Genomic DNA, 17,500 nt, shown 5'->3' on the forward strand with positions numbered 1-17,500 from the left:
AAATCGGGTCATTTGGAATACCGTATGTAGCACTGGGTTGTAGCTTGTGAGTCTATGTTGTCTGAATCACTGGTGACATGGCAGCCACATGATGGCTGCTTAAAACTTTCTATCGTATTGATTCTGGTAGAAACTCTGTATGAATCACCTATCACCTATGAAACTCCTCTTTATCAATAATCTCTGGCATGGGCCCTGCCGTGGCCAAACGGTAGGGCACTCGTCTACCATGCGGCTGACCTGGGTTCGATTCCCGGCTCAGGTCCTTTGTCGGCCCCTAGCCTTTCCCGTCTCTCTCTCCCCATTCGCTTCCTGTCACTACCTTAACTGTCCTATCATAAATAAAGTCAAAAAGACAAAAAAAACGGTCCAGGTAGACAAATGCTGAGGCACTCAAAAATATCTTTAAAAAAATTAATTTAAAAAAATCCCTGGCATGATGCAAAATCCACTCACCTTTCAGTGCACTTGCCTCCACTGTCCTTCCACACGCTGGACTTAGTTCTCCTCTCAGTGGTCAGACTCAGTCTCAGGTGTTGTATTTAACTAGTTCCTGCACCTGTGTTTACGTTGCTATGAACAGCATGCAAAAACACATACACTACATGCATTGGGGGCTCGCTGCCTGTGGATTTTGGTTTGTAATGGGGTGTGATGGCATGTCATTGGGTCAAGAGGTAGTGCTGTTGTGTTATGCATGCATGGGGACAGGACAGCATTGGCCGTTCCCGCGATGAAGTCATTTAAAAGGCCCCCACTCTAAATACATGTATGTATGACCTATATGTGGACCTGGCTCCCTCTCTCCCAGGGCCCAGCAAAATTGACCTGTTTGTGTCCCCCCCCCCTGTCATCTTGCATGCATGGGGGCTCGTTGTCTGTGGATTTTGGTTGGTAATGGGGTGTGATGGCATGCCATTGGGTCAGGGGTAGCGCTGTTGTTTTATGCCAACAGGGGTCTCGGCCCTGTTGCCAAATGGGCAGGCAAAGACTTTGCAAATCGCCTGACAAAATCGGATGGCGAGGGCGCACTTTGCAAATAAAAGGTAAACTCACAAATATTCATCTTTATTTAATGGGCTAATACATTAAAATTCACCAACGCGTATTGGCCATAAAGCCTTCTGCACTAAATAAAGATTGTTTTGGACTCTTTAAACCAACTGAAGTGCTTGGATCAAGGATTTTCCCCTCCTTTTTTGTTGAACTTTACACCCTCCAAGAGCACCAGTTGTTTTTGAGGATATTAGCAGCGCTACCTAGTCTTCTTTTCACAGATATTATATTGAACTTGAACTTACCGTAATACAAATGTTGCAATTTACAGTAATCCACAACTGAAAAACAAAATACGATTCAGAGTACAGTGCTTTACCACCAATCATTACGGAGATTTGTCATCCCTATACCGTGTATACCGTAGGCAATAGGCTAATGACGAACTACTCTACAATGTGAACAACCTCATGCATTAAGCATAGCTTACAGAATAAAGACAAGAGAATAAATGGACGGACAGTGAGTGCAATAATTAAATTGTAAACATGGTGCATTTATTGAAGCATTCTGGTCAGTGTTTCTTTCTTACTGCAATACATGACATTCATTAAATATCAAAGAAAGTCCAAGCCAAGGTTTAAAAAATAGTAAAATACAGTTTTGACATTTACATTTGAACAGATAGCAGAACAAGCAGATATTGGATACAATGTGATACTAATGTGTGAGCATTTCTTTTTTCTGGCATGGCCCAAGAATAAGAAAACAATTACACAGAATAAACACAACGGATGGAAAAAAGGGGACATCCGTTGACAGCACAGATGATAACTGATATTGTAAATAGTGCCATCTCATGATCGCCACACCTTACCAGTCCAAAATTAACCCACTGTAAACAGATATGGTATATAGAAATAGTGCTGTGAACCATTATTAGCCTGGCCACGGCCTATCTTTGAAAGTTGATGGCAATCAGGCTAAATCATTATCAACACAGTGATTTGTAATTTATTTGTCACACCTTTTGTGACTTTGTGAATGATCAGCTCCCAAAAACATACGTATGGCAACAAATGTCAGTAAATTGGTGAAGAAGCAGCATGTATCACAATATCCACACATTATCATCGTGGTCACATATCGAACAAAACCAAAACAAAATCAACCAAAAATATTTGCATTATTATAACAATGTTTACATTAATGTTATTTCATTTTATCAAAAAAGTTAGTTTAGGAGCGCTTCCTGGACTCTGAAAAAGTTTGGTTGAGGTGCTCTTTGGATAGGGAAAAAAACTGAAGAAAATCCAAGGCTTAAAATGTCTAACATGACAAAGCCATCACAATAAAGGCTTTTTAACTTTTTCAAAAGGAGAGTGCCTTGGATTTTCTTCAGTTTTATTTCATTTTATGTTGTAAATATCCTCCGTAGACGTTTTCACCTGACTAATGTGAACACCAATAGAGGAAGGCTCCTTCTTAATCAACTATCTGTATCTCTACCTGTCTGGTCCTATAGCATTGTATCGTCACAACCCACTGGGCTGATTGACAGGCTCTATCACCAATGGGGCGAGGTTCTTGCCCTCATCAGCAACGCCCGGTGAGAAGAACGGGTAGAGCGGCTCTGTGAAGGCGTGTCCCGTAAACGAGTACAAGTGTCGCCCGGCCTCTGCGTCGTAAAAGGACACCCTCCCACCCTGGTAGTCGACGTAGATCCCCACCTTTTGAGGGCGGTCCCTCAGGTCCAGCTCCACCGAGGGAGCCCCCAGTGCGCGGTACTCGTCCCCGCTGCGCAGCCGCACCGTCCAGAAGCCGTTCTCGGGCTTGGACGTGATCATGCCCTTGCGGTTGACTGAGGCCCGCACCACTCCCAGGTCCCAGAAGGTCTTGGTGCCGACCCGCACCTGAAAGTTTGAAAGGTTATTTATTTAACACATGGGGACAGGATAATAACATTAAACAATCCTACTTTATGTATGTCATACTGTTTATTCACCTTGCAAACCGTGCAGTATCTACGATGATTGTTTGGGAGGTATGCCTCACCTATTCTTGTATGTGCAGTGTTTGGAGACCATACTATGGTGTCACAGGTTATTACCCCTTCTTGTTTGAACCATTATTTTGCCCGCGTCCAGGCAAACTCAAACCAAGAATGTGGCAGGCAACAGAATGATCACAGACGCAATGGTGATACCACACTTTTTGAAAGGGACATTGAATTGTGTTTGTGTGTGTGCTGTGTGTGTACTCTTTATTAATAATAAAAAAACGAACCCCTCTTTGCAACTGCACTTGTTGTTTTGTATATTTCCTGTGCACTTTGTATTTGCTTGTGATGTTGGCTTGATTATGTCCTCTTTTGAAAGTCGCTTTGGTTATAAAGCGAAGTAATGTAATGTAATGTAATGTAATTGAATTGAATTGAATTAAATAAATAAAAAATACAAGATTACTGTATAGCCATAAGGATAATTTTCATCTTTAGTCCCCTACGCCAATAGACAGGTTCATGGTCCCTACAAAAGAATAAGTCACCTCGTAGTAAAAGCGACCGGAGGAGAATGCCTGTTTGGAGATGACGCACAGCACCGGGTCGAAGCGCGCCGGGATGTCGGGGGGCTCGTAGGCAGGCTCAGCAGTGGCGCGACCTGCCTGCTTGCCGTCCGCCGTCAGCTGGATATTGGGGTGCGCTGTGTCGGGGTCAAAGGTCAACTCCACTTTTGGAAAAAAAATGAATGAATCAATGAAAAGAAGGAAGAAAGAAAGAAAAAGAAAGAAAGAATGAATAACTGAAAGAAATTGAGAATTGATAGCGATGAAATATTGATATAATTATCAAAACTGATGATTGACACAAGTTCTATGTCTTAAAATTAGACAAAAAAGAACTATCGTGATGGTTGTGTTACTGTTGTGGTGGAAGCATTGGTAAACTGAATTGTGTACCTGCATATGCCTGGATCCTTTTGAGTTCTGTGGAGAAAGTAGTATGAATCATCAGTGTATGGCGTATGGAAATAAAATAATTATCAAAACAATTAGACTGCCCACTAACTGCATTAATGTAGAAAATAGTGGAGGAGAGAGCAGAAAAAGTATATAACGTTACAGAGGTAGAACCTAAGGAATTCAATGGTGTAGTTTTAGTCATTTTCAATTGTTTGTGTCACTTGCCATTAGGAAACAGTGTGAAAATATACTGTACATCTCTCACCATTCTCCTCCACCTTCTTCATCTCCACCTTCAGCATGTCCTCCACCTTGCTCAGAACCTTCCTGGAGATGCCCACACACTGGTCAGTGTAGACCTTGGTGTCCGACCAGGCCCTCACCTGGGGCCACGACACTGCCTGGGTGTAGCTCTGGCAAACAGACAAAAATATACAAAGTAGTATATGAAATACACACACACGAATGCACACACGCACGTATGCGCACACACACGCACAGACACACACACACATACAGACACAGACACACACACACACGCACACAAACACACACACACACACACACACACACACACACGCACACACTTTGAATAGAGTACAAAGACGCAGACAAATACTGATCAGTGTAGACCTTGGTGTCTGCCCACGCTTGATATAACCTGGGACCCGACACCGCCTGAGAAGCTATTTACACGGATGTTCTTTTAAAAAAAACACATTGGTTTTGGAATTTTGTTTACTCATAAACAGAGTTATAGAATGCCCATGTAATGCAGCTGTAACAATGTAGATCTTGTTTTTTATCCACATGTTGTGTTTACACATACACATCCACATTTTAAAATATCTGCATAGGCTACGTGTAACCAGCATCTGAGTGTATATCTGTTGTAGAAAGAAACGCGACATGCAGACACGACCCCACAAACACACACTTTACATAGTGCACAAACACGCAGAACTGGTCTGTGCAGAGTAGACCCTGTTGCTTGACTGCATGTCCACCTGTGGCCATGACACTGCCTGTGTTCAACTCTGGCAGGTAGGGGGCAGAGACAGAACACTCATCTCATCAAAACTCTTTACACGCTAATTGTCACACAGCACACACACACACACAGAGATGTGCACGCACGCACGCACGCACGCATGCACACACACACACACACACACACACACGCACGCACGCACGCACACACACACACAAACACACACACACACACACAGACGTGCACGCACACACACACACACACACACACACACACACACACACACACACACACACACACACACACACGCACACACACTTTACATAGCGCAAACATGGAATATGAAAATGAGAGAATGAGAGTGAGGTAACACAAACAAATAGAACTATAAAGACACACTGCACTAAGGCATGGAGATGGAGAGAGAGAGAGAGAGAGAGAGAGAGAGAGAGAGAGAGAGAGAGAGAGAGAGAGAGAGAGAGTCTCTCTTTTGTCTGTCTGTCTGTCTGATATTATCTGTCTGTCTGTCTGTCTGTCTGTCTGTCTGTCTGTCTGATATTATCTGTCTGTCCGATATTACCTGTCTGTCTGTCTGATATTGTCTGTCTGTCTGTCTGCCTGTCTGTCTGATATTATCTGTCTCATATTATCTGTCTGTCTGTCTGTCTGTCTGATATTACATGTCTGTCTGTCTGTCTGCCTGTCTGTCTGATATTACCTGTCTGTCTGTCTGCCTGTCTGTCTGATATTACATGTCTGTCTGTCTGCCTGTCTGTCTGTCTGCCTGTCTGTCTGATATTACCTGTCTGTCTGTCTGTCTGTCTGTCTGTCTGATATTATCTGTCTGTCTGTCTGCCTGTCTGTCTGATATTACCTGTCTGTCTGTCTGCCTGTCTGTCTGATATTACCTATGTAATATCCATCTGATCTGCTTAATGTAGGCCTACGCCACAGTTTCACTGCAGCTCTTCCTGTCACTTCCACTGTTTGTTATGTGGTTGTTACTAAACCAGTTCCCCTTGCTATGGCAGCCTGTGCAAACACACTGAAAAAAAGAAATGGGAGGAATACACTGGCTGTACAAACAATACATGAAACTAACTGAGCTGAGTTGATACGGTTAAGAAAGCTCATTCATTCATTCAGCCATTCACACAGTCAGTGTACAGAACACACAGTGAGCTACATGTCCATCCATCCATCCATCCATCCATCCATCCATCCATCCATCCATCCATCCATCCATCCATCCATCCATCCATCCAACGATCCAACGATCCATCCATTACATTAAATCTGTTAATAAGATAGAGCATTGTGCGAAGACAACAGTGTTAATTTCGTCAGCTTTTTTTGATTTAGTCTTAGTCTTAGTCACAATGACGAAAATCAAATTTAGTCTTAGTCATATTTTAGTCATTGCCTTCCCAATTTAGTCTTAGTCTTAGTCAAAATGACGAAAATCAATTTTAGTCATAGTCAAATTTTAGTCATTTTAGTCATTTTAGTCAACATTTCAAATTTTAGTCAACATTTCGATATTTAGTCATTTTACTCAATATTGTGGTGTAAAATAAATAACCTACAATGGCTATTGTTATTTCACAAAGTATTACTAATATTGCTTATTGCAGCAAATATTCACCTTGTTACTTGGTCATTTTCCACCAAAACCCAAATCAGTCATTTCAACATCATAGAGCAAAAGAGCATCTCACACTCTCACACACACACGTCCAGGTGCAGGCTGCGCGCTCTCTCTCTCTCTCCCTCCCTCCCTCCCTCCCTCTCGTGCATTAGAAGCTGCTGCATATTATATTTGATTTTGAGTTTGATCACGGAGGAGGCTACATGCTCTTCTTCACCTGAAGCTTGCAGATTGCCGGCAGTGGGAAGACCAGACATCCCAAGTCTGCATGAAGTTCAAGAAGTCTCCCTGATAGTGGCTTCCCGATGACCACGAGTCAGATAAAATACTGCTGATGTTAGACTATGCAAGTTAGCGGTTTTTGTTTTCAATTGGCAATGCGAGCAGAGAACGATAATGACTCGTGCGGCATGTGTGGAATAGGCTTAAATAGATTGCGCGAGCGCACTTCGTATGCCCTGCAAAAGTCCCAGGAAAAATAGTTAGGCAGGGGTATGCAGACTGGACGATAGAAAGGACACGCACATACACATATTAAAACACTAATGCTGTTTTGTTTGTCGGGTGTGTCGAGGCTCGATAAGCATGACCTGAAAAGAGTTTTTGGAACTTAGGAAGACGCTGAAGACGCATGGAAATGCTGTCGACTTCCTTGGGTCTTTTAGCGTTGCTCTCGACGAGAACAAGTTTCAAATCTCAACAGTTTAAAACTCTTTAGCGATCGCCCATCCATTGATTCTTTTCAAAACTAGGCTACAGTAGCCGTGCCTCTGTTACTTTAGACAGGCCAACTTTCACCCTGCTGGCGCGCGCTCCCGCGGTGACTGATTTAAATAAATTCACAAATCCGACCTTCATGATTTGCTTGCGAACTGCCTACTCATATGGTTAAACAACAAATATAGCAAACATTACAGAAAAGAACAGACAACGAACGCCGGGCTAAGACAGCCTAAGTGAAAAGGAGAATAGTGGAAGTTCGAGGAGGTTTAGAATGACAGTATCAGAGGAGGATTGGCGCGACTGTCATTACCTACTGCAGAAACGTTAGGTTATGGCTATAATCCTCGGTTCTTTGATAACAGAGTGAGGTCTTCGTCATGGACAAGAAATTGTTGAACATGTTTCAAAATGAAACACTTCCCTCAACGTCGGCTATTTTTTTCTCTTTCTCTGGGAGTGTTTTAGGACCTAAACTCAACTTAATGGACTCACTGAACTACTAGGCTACAGAACTACTGACTGAGCCGCGCCATGCATTGGCTGCCAGCAGATACAAGCGAGGCAACACAGCGTGAGCGTGCAATCACCTATGAAGTTCAAGACACTTAGGCCTATATTACAATTACAAATTACAAATTAATTATTAATAATTATATATTTTTAATGTCCATTCGTCCATGGCTTGTAAATTTCGTCTCGTCTTAGTCTCCTTGACGACAATATTTTTTTATTTTCGTCATATTTTGATTTGCTTGAGGCAATTTTTAGTGCGTCATCGTCTCGTCATCGTCAAGGGAAAAAGGGGCGTTGACGAAATATTTTCGTCATCGTCGTGGTTGACGAAATTAACACTGGAAGACAACACATCAGTTGTCAAAGTCAAGCAGAATTATTGTTTTGAGGAAAATATGTGCTCATTTAAAATTCAAAAAAAAAAACTAATCCCAAAAAAGTTGGAACAGGGCCAATAAAATGCTTTTAAAGTTGGATAAGACACGACAAAGGGGGAAACCTAACAGTCTATAGTTCCAATGTTCTTCCTTGCGTTATTTTTTTAGAATAATCCGACCATTACAACATGTTCTGTCCCAATGTTTTTGACATTTCTTGTATGGGCCAAATTTATTAATAAATTAGGCCAACACATATTTCACTCAAAACAGTACTTTCACCTGGCTTTAACAGATGATGTGTTGACCTTGTGCTATTGTCCATCTTGTGCATGGATTAAATGTGTTGCAGCATTTTGCTTTTATTCACAAAATACCAAGTGTCCCAAGTTTTTTTGGAATCCGGTTGTAACAAGTCTATGTGATCATCCATCCTCTGCAGTTTAGCCAGCTCCTACTTCCTCTCCTCAATCTTCATCCATCCATCCATCCATCCATCCATCCATCCATCCATCCATCCATCCATCCATCCATCCATCCATCCATCCATCCATTAAATGTCCACACATCCATCCGTCTGTACATGCGTGCAGCAGATCAATGTGGTCGTCAGTCCTCTGCAGTTTTGCCAGCTCCCGGAGCTCCATCCATCCATCCATCCATCCATCCATCCATCCATCCATCCATCCATCCATCCATCCATCTATTCATCCATCTATTCATCCATCCATCCATCCATCCATCCAACCATCTATGCAACCATCCATCCATCCATTCACCCATCCATGCAACTATCCATCCATCCCTCCATCCATCCATCCATCCATCCATCCATCCATCCATCCATCCATCCATCCATCCATGCAACCATTAATTTATTAAGTGTCCACACATTCATCTGTACATACGTGCAGTAGATCAATGTGGTCGTCGGTCCTCTGCAGTTTGGCCAGCTCCTCCTTCCTCTCCTGGAGCTCCTGGCTCTCCTGCTCCAGCTCCTGCAGGAGGCGCTGTCCCCGCTGCTCCGCGGCCGCCTGCCTGTCCTCCATCTCCTCCGCCAGGGAGGCCTGGCCCCCCTCCACGCACCGCTGCAGCGCCCGCAGCACCTGCTCGCTCTCCTCGCGCTCCCTGTGAGTGTTCTCCTGCAGGGGGGAGGGAGAGAGAGAGAGAGGGGGGGGGGGTTAACACAGGCCTGGTACAATACAATACAATACAATACAATACAATACAATACAATAGGTGGGGAGAGGTGGGGGGTAACAGTACTATGTAGCAGAGAGGTCTGGCTCCTTCCAAGCACCACTGCAGCGCTCTCACACAGTGGGCAACATGTGGATTACCGTGTGTGTGCGTGCCTGTGTGCGTGCCTGTGTGCGTGTGGTATGTAGGCTATTTGTATTGGATCAGGAGGGTGTGTATGTGATCTGCAAAAATTGTGACCAAATCTGTATGATAATGTTTGTATGCAAGTGTATGTGTGGTAATGTTAAACCAAAACTCTGCAGTCATTCAACATGTGATCTCGGAACGGACCTTGCTGAGGTCCAGTGAGCGCTTGACCTCCTGAGCCTTCTTCAGCCTCTCCTGGATCATCTGGTTAATGGAGTTTTCCATCACACGCAGCGAAGTCTGAAAGAGAAGAGTATAAACAAAAAAATGTGATGAGAAGACCTTTATGACATTACATCAACATTGTATTAACACTGGTAATTTAACAATATTATTGGGTCTGCGGATACACTTAACTTTGTTGTCCCTGTTAAATTAATAGGTACTGTTCTTCAAAGTATGTAACAGTATGTAACATTATCGGTTTCCTGTTGGACATGTAAAGTGTGCAGTACATAATAAGGCATGCTGATACATTGATGCACAAAAAACACACTAAAGCATAAAATAAAGTGTCACCAAATCTACTACAAGTGGTGCTTCAATGAATGGGGCTGTCAACCTAGTGTGCTTGAGGGTGGCCATTTTTTATGTTTGTACAATGTTTACAATGGATCATAGAAATGGACAAAGTGCTTGAGAGTGCCAGTTTTTTAATGATTGTACAATGTTTGCAATAGTGTTTAGAAATGGATAAATTAAATGCAAAAGTGACTCTCATACAGTTAGTTGTTGAACCGCCAAAATGCAGGTTGAAGAAAAAGTATTTGTTGTTGCTTCAAACTACTACAGCCGTCAACTGGCAGTATACAGTTTGTCAATGTCAATCTGCCACATGGCTAACGTGACAGGAGATTGAAGTGAAAGGGTCACTGGAGACACATTTCGGCTTTTGCTTTTCAATTCAAATCTTTCTACCACCACTTGGCATGAGCCTGGCGTGCATGTATATCAGAGGTAACATTTGCAATGAAAATCAGACAGGCAAATGCAACAGTTTTGCAGTGCCGCCGTGGTAGACTGGCAGGCATGCCAGCTTTGTTCTCCCTCCACACCCTAAGGGCCTTTTCACACCAGACCAGCTGCCGTCGGAGGGACGGAAGCGATTTTTACCGGTGGTGGAGAAAAAACATGGAAACAGGTCTGTCCTTCCATACCAACACGGCGGTAGTTGGGTGGTAACGGCACAGGAGACGTCTCAGTGCCGCGCTGCATTAGGAAAATCCAACTTGACTGGAATTTTGACGGCGGCGACCAGCTGTGTCCCATTGAAATGAATGGCAAAGCTGGGGGATTTTGAATAGGACTGGCTGCGTACGCCGACACGGTCAGTGTGAAAGGCGGAGTAGAACACCCCTGCCAAGAAATACCGCCGTCTTCTCGCCGCCATGCCATGCCATGATATGAAACTGACCTAAACCTCCCAGTAAAGCAATGCCTTTTGAATTTTATATTTAACAACAAATTCCATACGGCAAGAATACTCAAATACTCAGATTAGCATAAAACTTTAAACAGCTTGAGCTAGTTTTGTACACCAACCAACCAGCATACCAACCAACAAATGCATCAAACAAACCCTACCGAGTACATCACATCATCCACAGCCCAAACTCTCTCACTCTCACTCTCACTTTTACCCCCTCTCAATTCTCTTCTCTCTCTCTCTCTCTCTCTCTCTCTCTCTCTCTCTCTCTCCCGCTCTCTCTCTCAGCCCTTTCTCTACTCACCTTCTTCTCCACACACTCCACATCCAGTGTGACCATCACGTGGTCCAGGTGATCCGTCTCGGCGCAGAAGCGGCAGATGCACATCTGGTCCCAGCGGCAGTAGAGCTCCAGTGGGCGGCCGTGGCGGGTGCAGGCCCTCTGCTCCAGGTTGCCCACGGGATCCATCAGCCGGTGGCGCCTCAGGCCCGCCACCCGCAGGTGAGGCTCCAGGTGGGCCGTGCAGTAGCACGTCAGGCACTCCAGGCAGGCCTTGGAGGACATACAGAGAGAGAGAGAGAGAGAGAGAGAGAGAGAGAGAGAGAGAGAGAGAGAGAGAGAGAGAGAGAGAGAGAGAGAGGGGGGAGTTAGATGTGTGGTGTGTGTGTGTGTGTTGAGGGTTGAGAAAGCAAGAGAGAGAGAGAGAGAGAGAAAGGGAGAGATGAAAGGTAGGGGTGTGAGTTGAAAAGTGAAAGACAAAAATTCTTTCCACCCCATCCCTTGAGAATGCCTCTGAATCCCATAACGCTTCCAATCAAAATGGCCCGTTATCCCGTTATCGTTATGCTATTCCTGCTCCCGTTGATTTTTATTTTTTTTGTGGGGGGGGGGGGGGGCTTTTTGCCTTTATTCTTGACAGGACAGTGAAGGACAGACAGGAAATGAGTGGAGAGAGACGGGAAGGGATTGGCAAATGACCGGCGCGTGGTAACCCAGTGCCCTACCTTCAGGCCACGGCAGGGCTGATTCTATTGATTTTTTAAAAAACATTTTGACACCCGTCCCACGGCACCCACAGGAAGTTCTGACAGACATCATCCTCTACTTCACAGTTACCTTGGAGGCCGGCAGTCTGCAGGGGCCGGTGCACACGTCACAGGGGATCTCATCATCGGAGGCTGGGATGGCAACATCACTGGAGGCATGGTTGGTGATGGCGGCTGTCTGCTGACAGAGCTGAGGGTCAGAGAGTGCATTAGTAACCAAAGTATTACGCTAACAGAGCAAATATAAAAGGCTGGCCTGGCTATATAGAAAGAAGATGGTGGTGGCGGTTTGGTTGAAAATGCCAGCAGAATCATTGTTATTTATATATTTCTGTACAGCTCTTGTGTCATTACTATTCAATAGGACAGCGGAGAACAGACAGGAAATGGCTGGGAGAGAGAGAGATGGGGAAGGATCAGGAAATGACCCAGGACGGGATTCAAACCCAGGTCACCCGCATAGCAGTCCAGTGCCCAGCCGCTAGAGCCACAGCCGGGCCCAAGAGGTTCATAGTTTAGAAGCAGCCCAAATTAGTGAAAAAGGGACACACATTAAGGACTTATACTGTATATTAATGTGTCAATATGAGTAACCCTATGTGCACACACTGTATGAGCACTGAGGGTGCATAAAAAGGTTCAGAGCTGAACAACAGATATCGTTCAACACATCAGAGATCCTAATCACCTGTTGCTCAGCAGGACTTTGTGCGAGACTCGTCGCCTTGAAGCGCTCGCAAATCTCACGGAAGGCGGCGTTGACGCCGAGCTCGGGGCGCGAGGGGAAGTCACGATGGCACTGAGGACACGAGGAGGAGGAGGAGGAGGACGGAGAGGAGGTGGGAGAGGAGGAGGAGGAGGTGGGAGAGGAGGAGGAGGTGGGAGAGGAGGAGGAGGTGGTGTTCCACTGGCCCAGGAGGCAGGAGTGGCAGAAGTTGTGTCCGCAGGGCAGTGTGACGGGGTCGCTGAAGATCTCGCAGCAGACGGAGCACAGCAGCTGATCCTCGGGTAGAACAGGACCACTGGAGGCCATCACTAGAGAGAAAGGAGAGAGAGAGAGAGGGGGGAAGAGGAGTAGAGGGAGAAACAGAGATGGTTAAAATAAGATAAGATAAACCATTAAACCAATAGACCAAACATTTTAAATTGAAGTGTCTTTGTGCAGATGGCTTCACCGCCAGGCCCGTTCACTGAAAAGACTAAACTGAATCATAACAGCATTGCTATGACAGTACTGAGGACCTTAAGTAACAGGTTAAGCCTTAGTCATTACAATTTTGGTGACAGTAAGGTTGTAACATTAAGGTATGGTTAATGTGGTGTCAAGGGGTTAATGTCCCTAAATGATGACGGCACTGAGGACAGGAGGAGGAGAGGAGGAGGGAGGGGAAGAGGAGGAAGAAGAAGTAGGTATTAAAGGGGTATGCCACTATTTCGGGGCTTAATACAGTTAAAATCGTTGGCCAGGGTTTATAAAAGGTGGTAAAGTGTCTTATTTTTCATGTTAAGCTTTGTCTTGCTTTAAGACAAGTTAAAGGATGGAGCATGTCGCTAAGCTAGTGAAAGTCAATAAATCCATGTAGCATGCTACATGCTACAGTGATCCATTGACTTTCACTAGCTTAGCTACATACCCCCTCTTTTAACTTGTCTTAAAGTAAGACAAAACTTAACATGAAAAATAAAACACTTTACCACCATTATAAACCCCAGACAGGGCCGGAGCTGTAGGGAGGGCGAGCAGGGCATTTGCCCCTGGGCCCAGGGCACTCTTGCATTGGTGGTGGGGGCCCAATTGTGGTCTTGTTAGGCCATATAGGGGGCCAGATATGTGTTTGGCCCTGGGGCCCTGTGTGCAATTGTTCCGCCACTGACCCCAGACAACGATTTTAACTGTATTAAGCCCCAAAATAGTGGCATACCCCTTTAAGATGGTTTGGGGCCCCTTGGCAAAAGGTTGCTGTGGGCCCCCCGGAAGGCAAATTTCATGACAGATTTACACAAACAGTGTCAAAATGATTAGGGATTGAGTTAGGAATTGAGGATAACGTCTCTACCAACTGTGTTCAACACGACACATGATTTTTAAAATATTGCAGCTTGTCACAATTCTGCAATTTTTCACTTTTTGCCGGTAAGTGTGGGGCCCTAGGCTGCAGCCATATCTAGCCTGTGCGTTAATCCGGGCCTGATCGCAAGACCTTGCAGCACACTAAGTTAAAGAGGGAATGAGTGAGTTCCCTGATACTGTTTTGTAAATACCGGAAAAGGTACCTGAATACCCAGTAATATACTCACAACAGTGTCTTTACAGAAACCTAGCATTAACACACCTTGGTGTGACACTTCTCCACGCATTACTCATCTCAACTGTTATTTTAGCTGTGCCTTAACATGCAAACAATAATTAAATACGACTTGACCAGACTTGAACATCTTTGCCTTCTTATGCAATCAAGTTTTGACTTCTTGAGTTATTCATTTGTCATGATACCAACCCATAAGCTTTTAAAAATGGGACATTCTGTATATGACACAAACAAGCCGTAGAACTGGAGTCGCAATGATAAATGGAAATAGTCTGCGCTAATTTAGCTGGGTTAGTCACTAAACCCATAAACTAACTGCAATGGTATCCTTGTCAGCTCTGACAGTTTGTGTGAATGAATCCTGTCCATGAGCTCCACCCAAAAGTTTCCAGCATGCGGTAGCCTGTACATCCCACACCTTCTAAAGCAACTACTGCAACACACCCTTTAACTCGGCAAACGTGAGCACACAAGCCCAGCGTAGTTCATACACACACGCACCACCAACTCACATAGCAAGTTTGATTTCTGAGAGAAAAGGATATACAGTATGTAAAAATGTAAATCTGACAAAGTCATTCATAAGGAGTCTGTTCACTCACAGAAGTACCTGTTGAATCATCAAATGTATAAATGTACTCCTTCTAAAGCACAAACACACCCTTAAACTCAGCAGCAGTGAGTACACAACCCCAATGCAGCTCATTCACAAACATACTGTACCTACAACAGCAACTCACATTTCAAACTTTGTTTGTCAAGGAATGCAGCACACAGGCAACATGTAAATTTGGCCTTAGTTGTGACGACTGTCTGTGACACTGTGCTATCATCAACTCTCTAAAAGTGTTGAATGAAGGTTACTTAACGTAGAGTCAAATTCAACACTCATGTACAGAGTTTATTTGTGCCAGCGTTGAGTTGACACAGTCAAATTCACTGTGCACCTGGCAAATTGGCAAATGAACAGACTATTCCACCCTTGCCACTCATCACACTGACACACATCAAACTGACTTCTGTGTAGTCCCATGCTAACCAACATGACAGGTAAGTACCTTGACTCGTTATTTTGTAGAAAGTCATGAGTCATGACTATAAAATATCATTTACAGGTGAACTTGACATCCAGGGAAACATCCACACCAGATGGCTAGCTTAGTGTACTCATAATTTGGTCAATGGCAGTATATTCAAATGATATCAAATTATGGTTAGGTTTGCATTTGCTGTAACAGCTATATCAATAAATATTTGTCTCTTACCCGAGTTGAGTTCTTCCCAGTCTGCTGAAAAGACTAAAGCCAAGGATTGTAAACGTTAGCTCTTGGTAGGTGTAGAAAAAGTATCAGTTACTTCCCAGTTTGTCATGGGAAAGAAAATAATAGCACTCACAGGAACAGGAACTGTTATGTGTCATAAAAAAGATACACACACTGCCTGGCAGGTGAGCATGAGGCTCAGCTGGGATTGGTTATGACTACGGAAGAGAATGTGGAGTCAGCCAATCAGTGCAGCCTACAGGTGTGTCCACAGGTACAATGTGCAACATTAGGCGATAATTGACACACCTGGGCAGGTGCATGGTCACCTGCCTGGTGGAATGCAGAGCGGCCGGTTATACCAACACACGCGCACATTCACACATGTGCACAGACACGCACGCACGCACAGGGAGAGAGAGAGAGAGAGAGAGAGAGAGAGAGAGAGAGAGAGAGAGAGACAGAGAGAGAGACAGAGAGAGAGAGAGAGAGAGAGACTTGTGTGTCTTTGGAAAAGGAAAATGTATTTTATTTTGTGAATGTATTGACAGTGATACCCTTGTCTTCCATATAACTGTGTGTTAATAAATCCTCCACAACAACCAAAGATTGTATAGAACCATTCACCTCCTCTGATGCAACTATTACGATTTCATTGCCCCCTTGTGGCTGGTTAAAGTGTAAGCCTACAGAGGTCATGATTACTACCATGGGGTGCATTTCTCGAAACTGTAGTTGCTAACTTTGTTGGACACAATGCAAAAGCCCTTTGGCAACTACACAAGTTGCTAATTGGCTAACAACTATGGACTACATGTATTACTACTCAATTTGGCAGATAGTCATTACTAAGTCATAAGTTATAATTAGCCTATACATTTCCACCATGACATTGGACAAGTTCTGTTTTGAAGCACAGCAGGTACAGACTAATGACTATCAGTTTCAGGCATAAAAAAGAGAAAAAATACATAAAATGTAGGCCTATATTCTGCCACTGGATGCGATTTATAACAGCTTCGGTGTTCAGATGTTCAGTGTTTCGAAGGTGTCTGAGGTCATGTGAAAGAGGCCCATAAAAGTATTTAGATAATCTGTTGTCTTACTACATGCAATAGTACAAAGATATTTGCAAACAAATGTTTAAGTTTATTAGTTGTTTTCATACACACTCTAGACAAGATATGGTTTACAAAGCTTTACATCCTGCAATTTTAGCCTACTTGTAACATCTTGAATTATAAAGAAATAAATCTGTATTGAAAGTAGGCCTATCATTTCTCAAAAATAATTATGCTCATTTATCTTTTCTTTGCCTTTCATTTTTATATTTCACAAGAACACACAAATGAATTCTCAAAAACAGAAAACCCTAATTTTTTCTAGGCCTACCGTCTCCTCTCTCTATTCCCAACTCCTCTCTGCTTCACCTCTACCTGTTACTTTCTTGAATTTATACATCAAATCTAAAGTGAAGACACAATATTACTCAGCTATTGAATAATTTGTTAAAGATTATGCTTATCTATTTGCCTCCTACACAGTAAAAATGCAGAATTAATTCAACACTTAGAGTTGATTTTAAAATCTTCTTAAGTGTATTTGGTCCAAGTGTTCACATAAACTCTATGTTTTTACTGGGTATGTCTTTACTTTTTATAATTCACATGATGTCAGCATAGAAAAACACCACAGCAAAATATTTGAGCTATACAGTATGCAAGTATCAATATGCGGCACTCATATTCCCTCTTCTCGTCGTTCACAACTCGTCTGTGCTCCTCTTCTTCCTATTCCTGCTCTCCTTATTCTCTCCATCCTTGCTCTTCTTGTCCTCCTGGAATATCTTTCCACTGGG

General features: G+C 43.7%; 2 protein-coding genes across 2 annotated transcripts in view; both read right to left on the reverse strand.

Annotated features, from left to right (window-relative positions):
* Positions 1-1,551: 1,551 nt before the first annotated feature.
* LOC134437041 (zinc finger protein RFP-like) lies at positions 1,552-15,765 on the reverse strand. The gene is made up of 10 exons (XM_063186473.1): positions 15,646-15,765; positions 12,760-13,106; positions 12,142-12,261; positions 11,329-11,577; positions 9,743-9,838; positions 9,118-9,351; positions 4,223-4,370; positions 3,955-3,981; positions 3,544-3,725; positions 1,552-2,909 (listed from the first exon to the last, which is right to left on the reverse strand). Exons 2-10 carry the CDS (start codon positions 13,102-13,104, stop codon positions 2,532-2,534), a joined length of 1,779 nt encoding a protein of 592 aa, XP_063042543.1. The 5' UTR covers positions 13,105-13,106; positions 15,646-15,765; the 3' UTR covers positions 1,552-2,531.
* A 1,265-nt stretch (positions 15,766-17,030) lies between these two features.
* The window catches only part of LOC134437321 (putative C-type lectin domain family 20 member A), a 7,715-nt gene continuing 7,245 nt past the window's right edge, over positions 17,031-17,500 (reverse strand). The window contains exon 7 of the mRNA XM_063186812.1: positions 17,031-17,500. This exon is cut by the window's right edge and continues 63 nt beyond it. Within this exon, the coding sequence (XP_063042882.1) occupies positions 17,405-17,500 (96 nt within the window). The 3' untranslated portion in view covers positions 17,031-17,404.

Source organism: Engraulis encrasicolus, chromosome 21 (genome assembly GCF_034702125.1).
Source record: "Engraulis encrasicolus isolate BLACKSEA-1 chromosome 21, IST_EnEncr_1.0, whole genome shotgun sequence".
In the NCBI taxonomy this organism is placed as follows: Eukaryota; Metazoa; Chordata; class Actinopteri; order Clupeiformes; family Engraulidae; genus Engraulis; species Engraulis encrasicolus.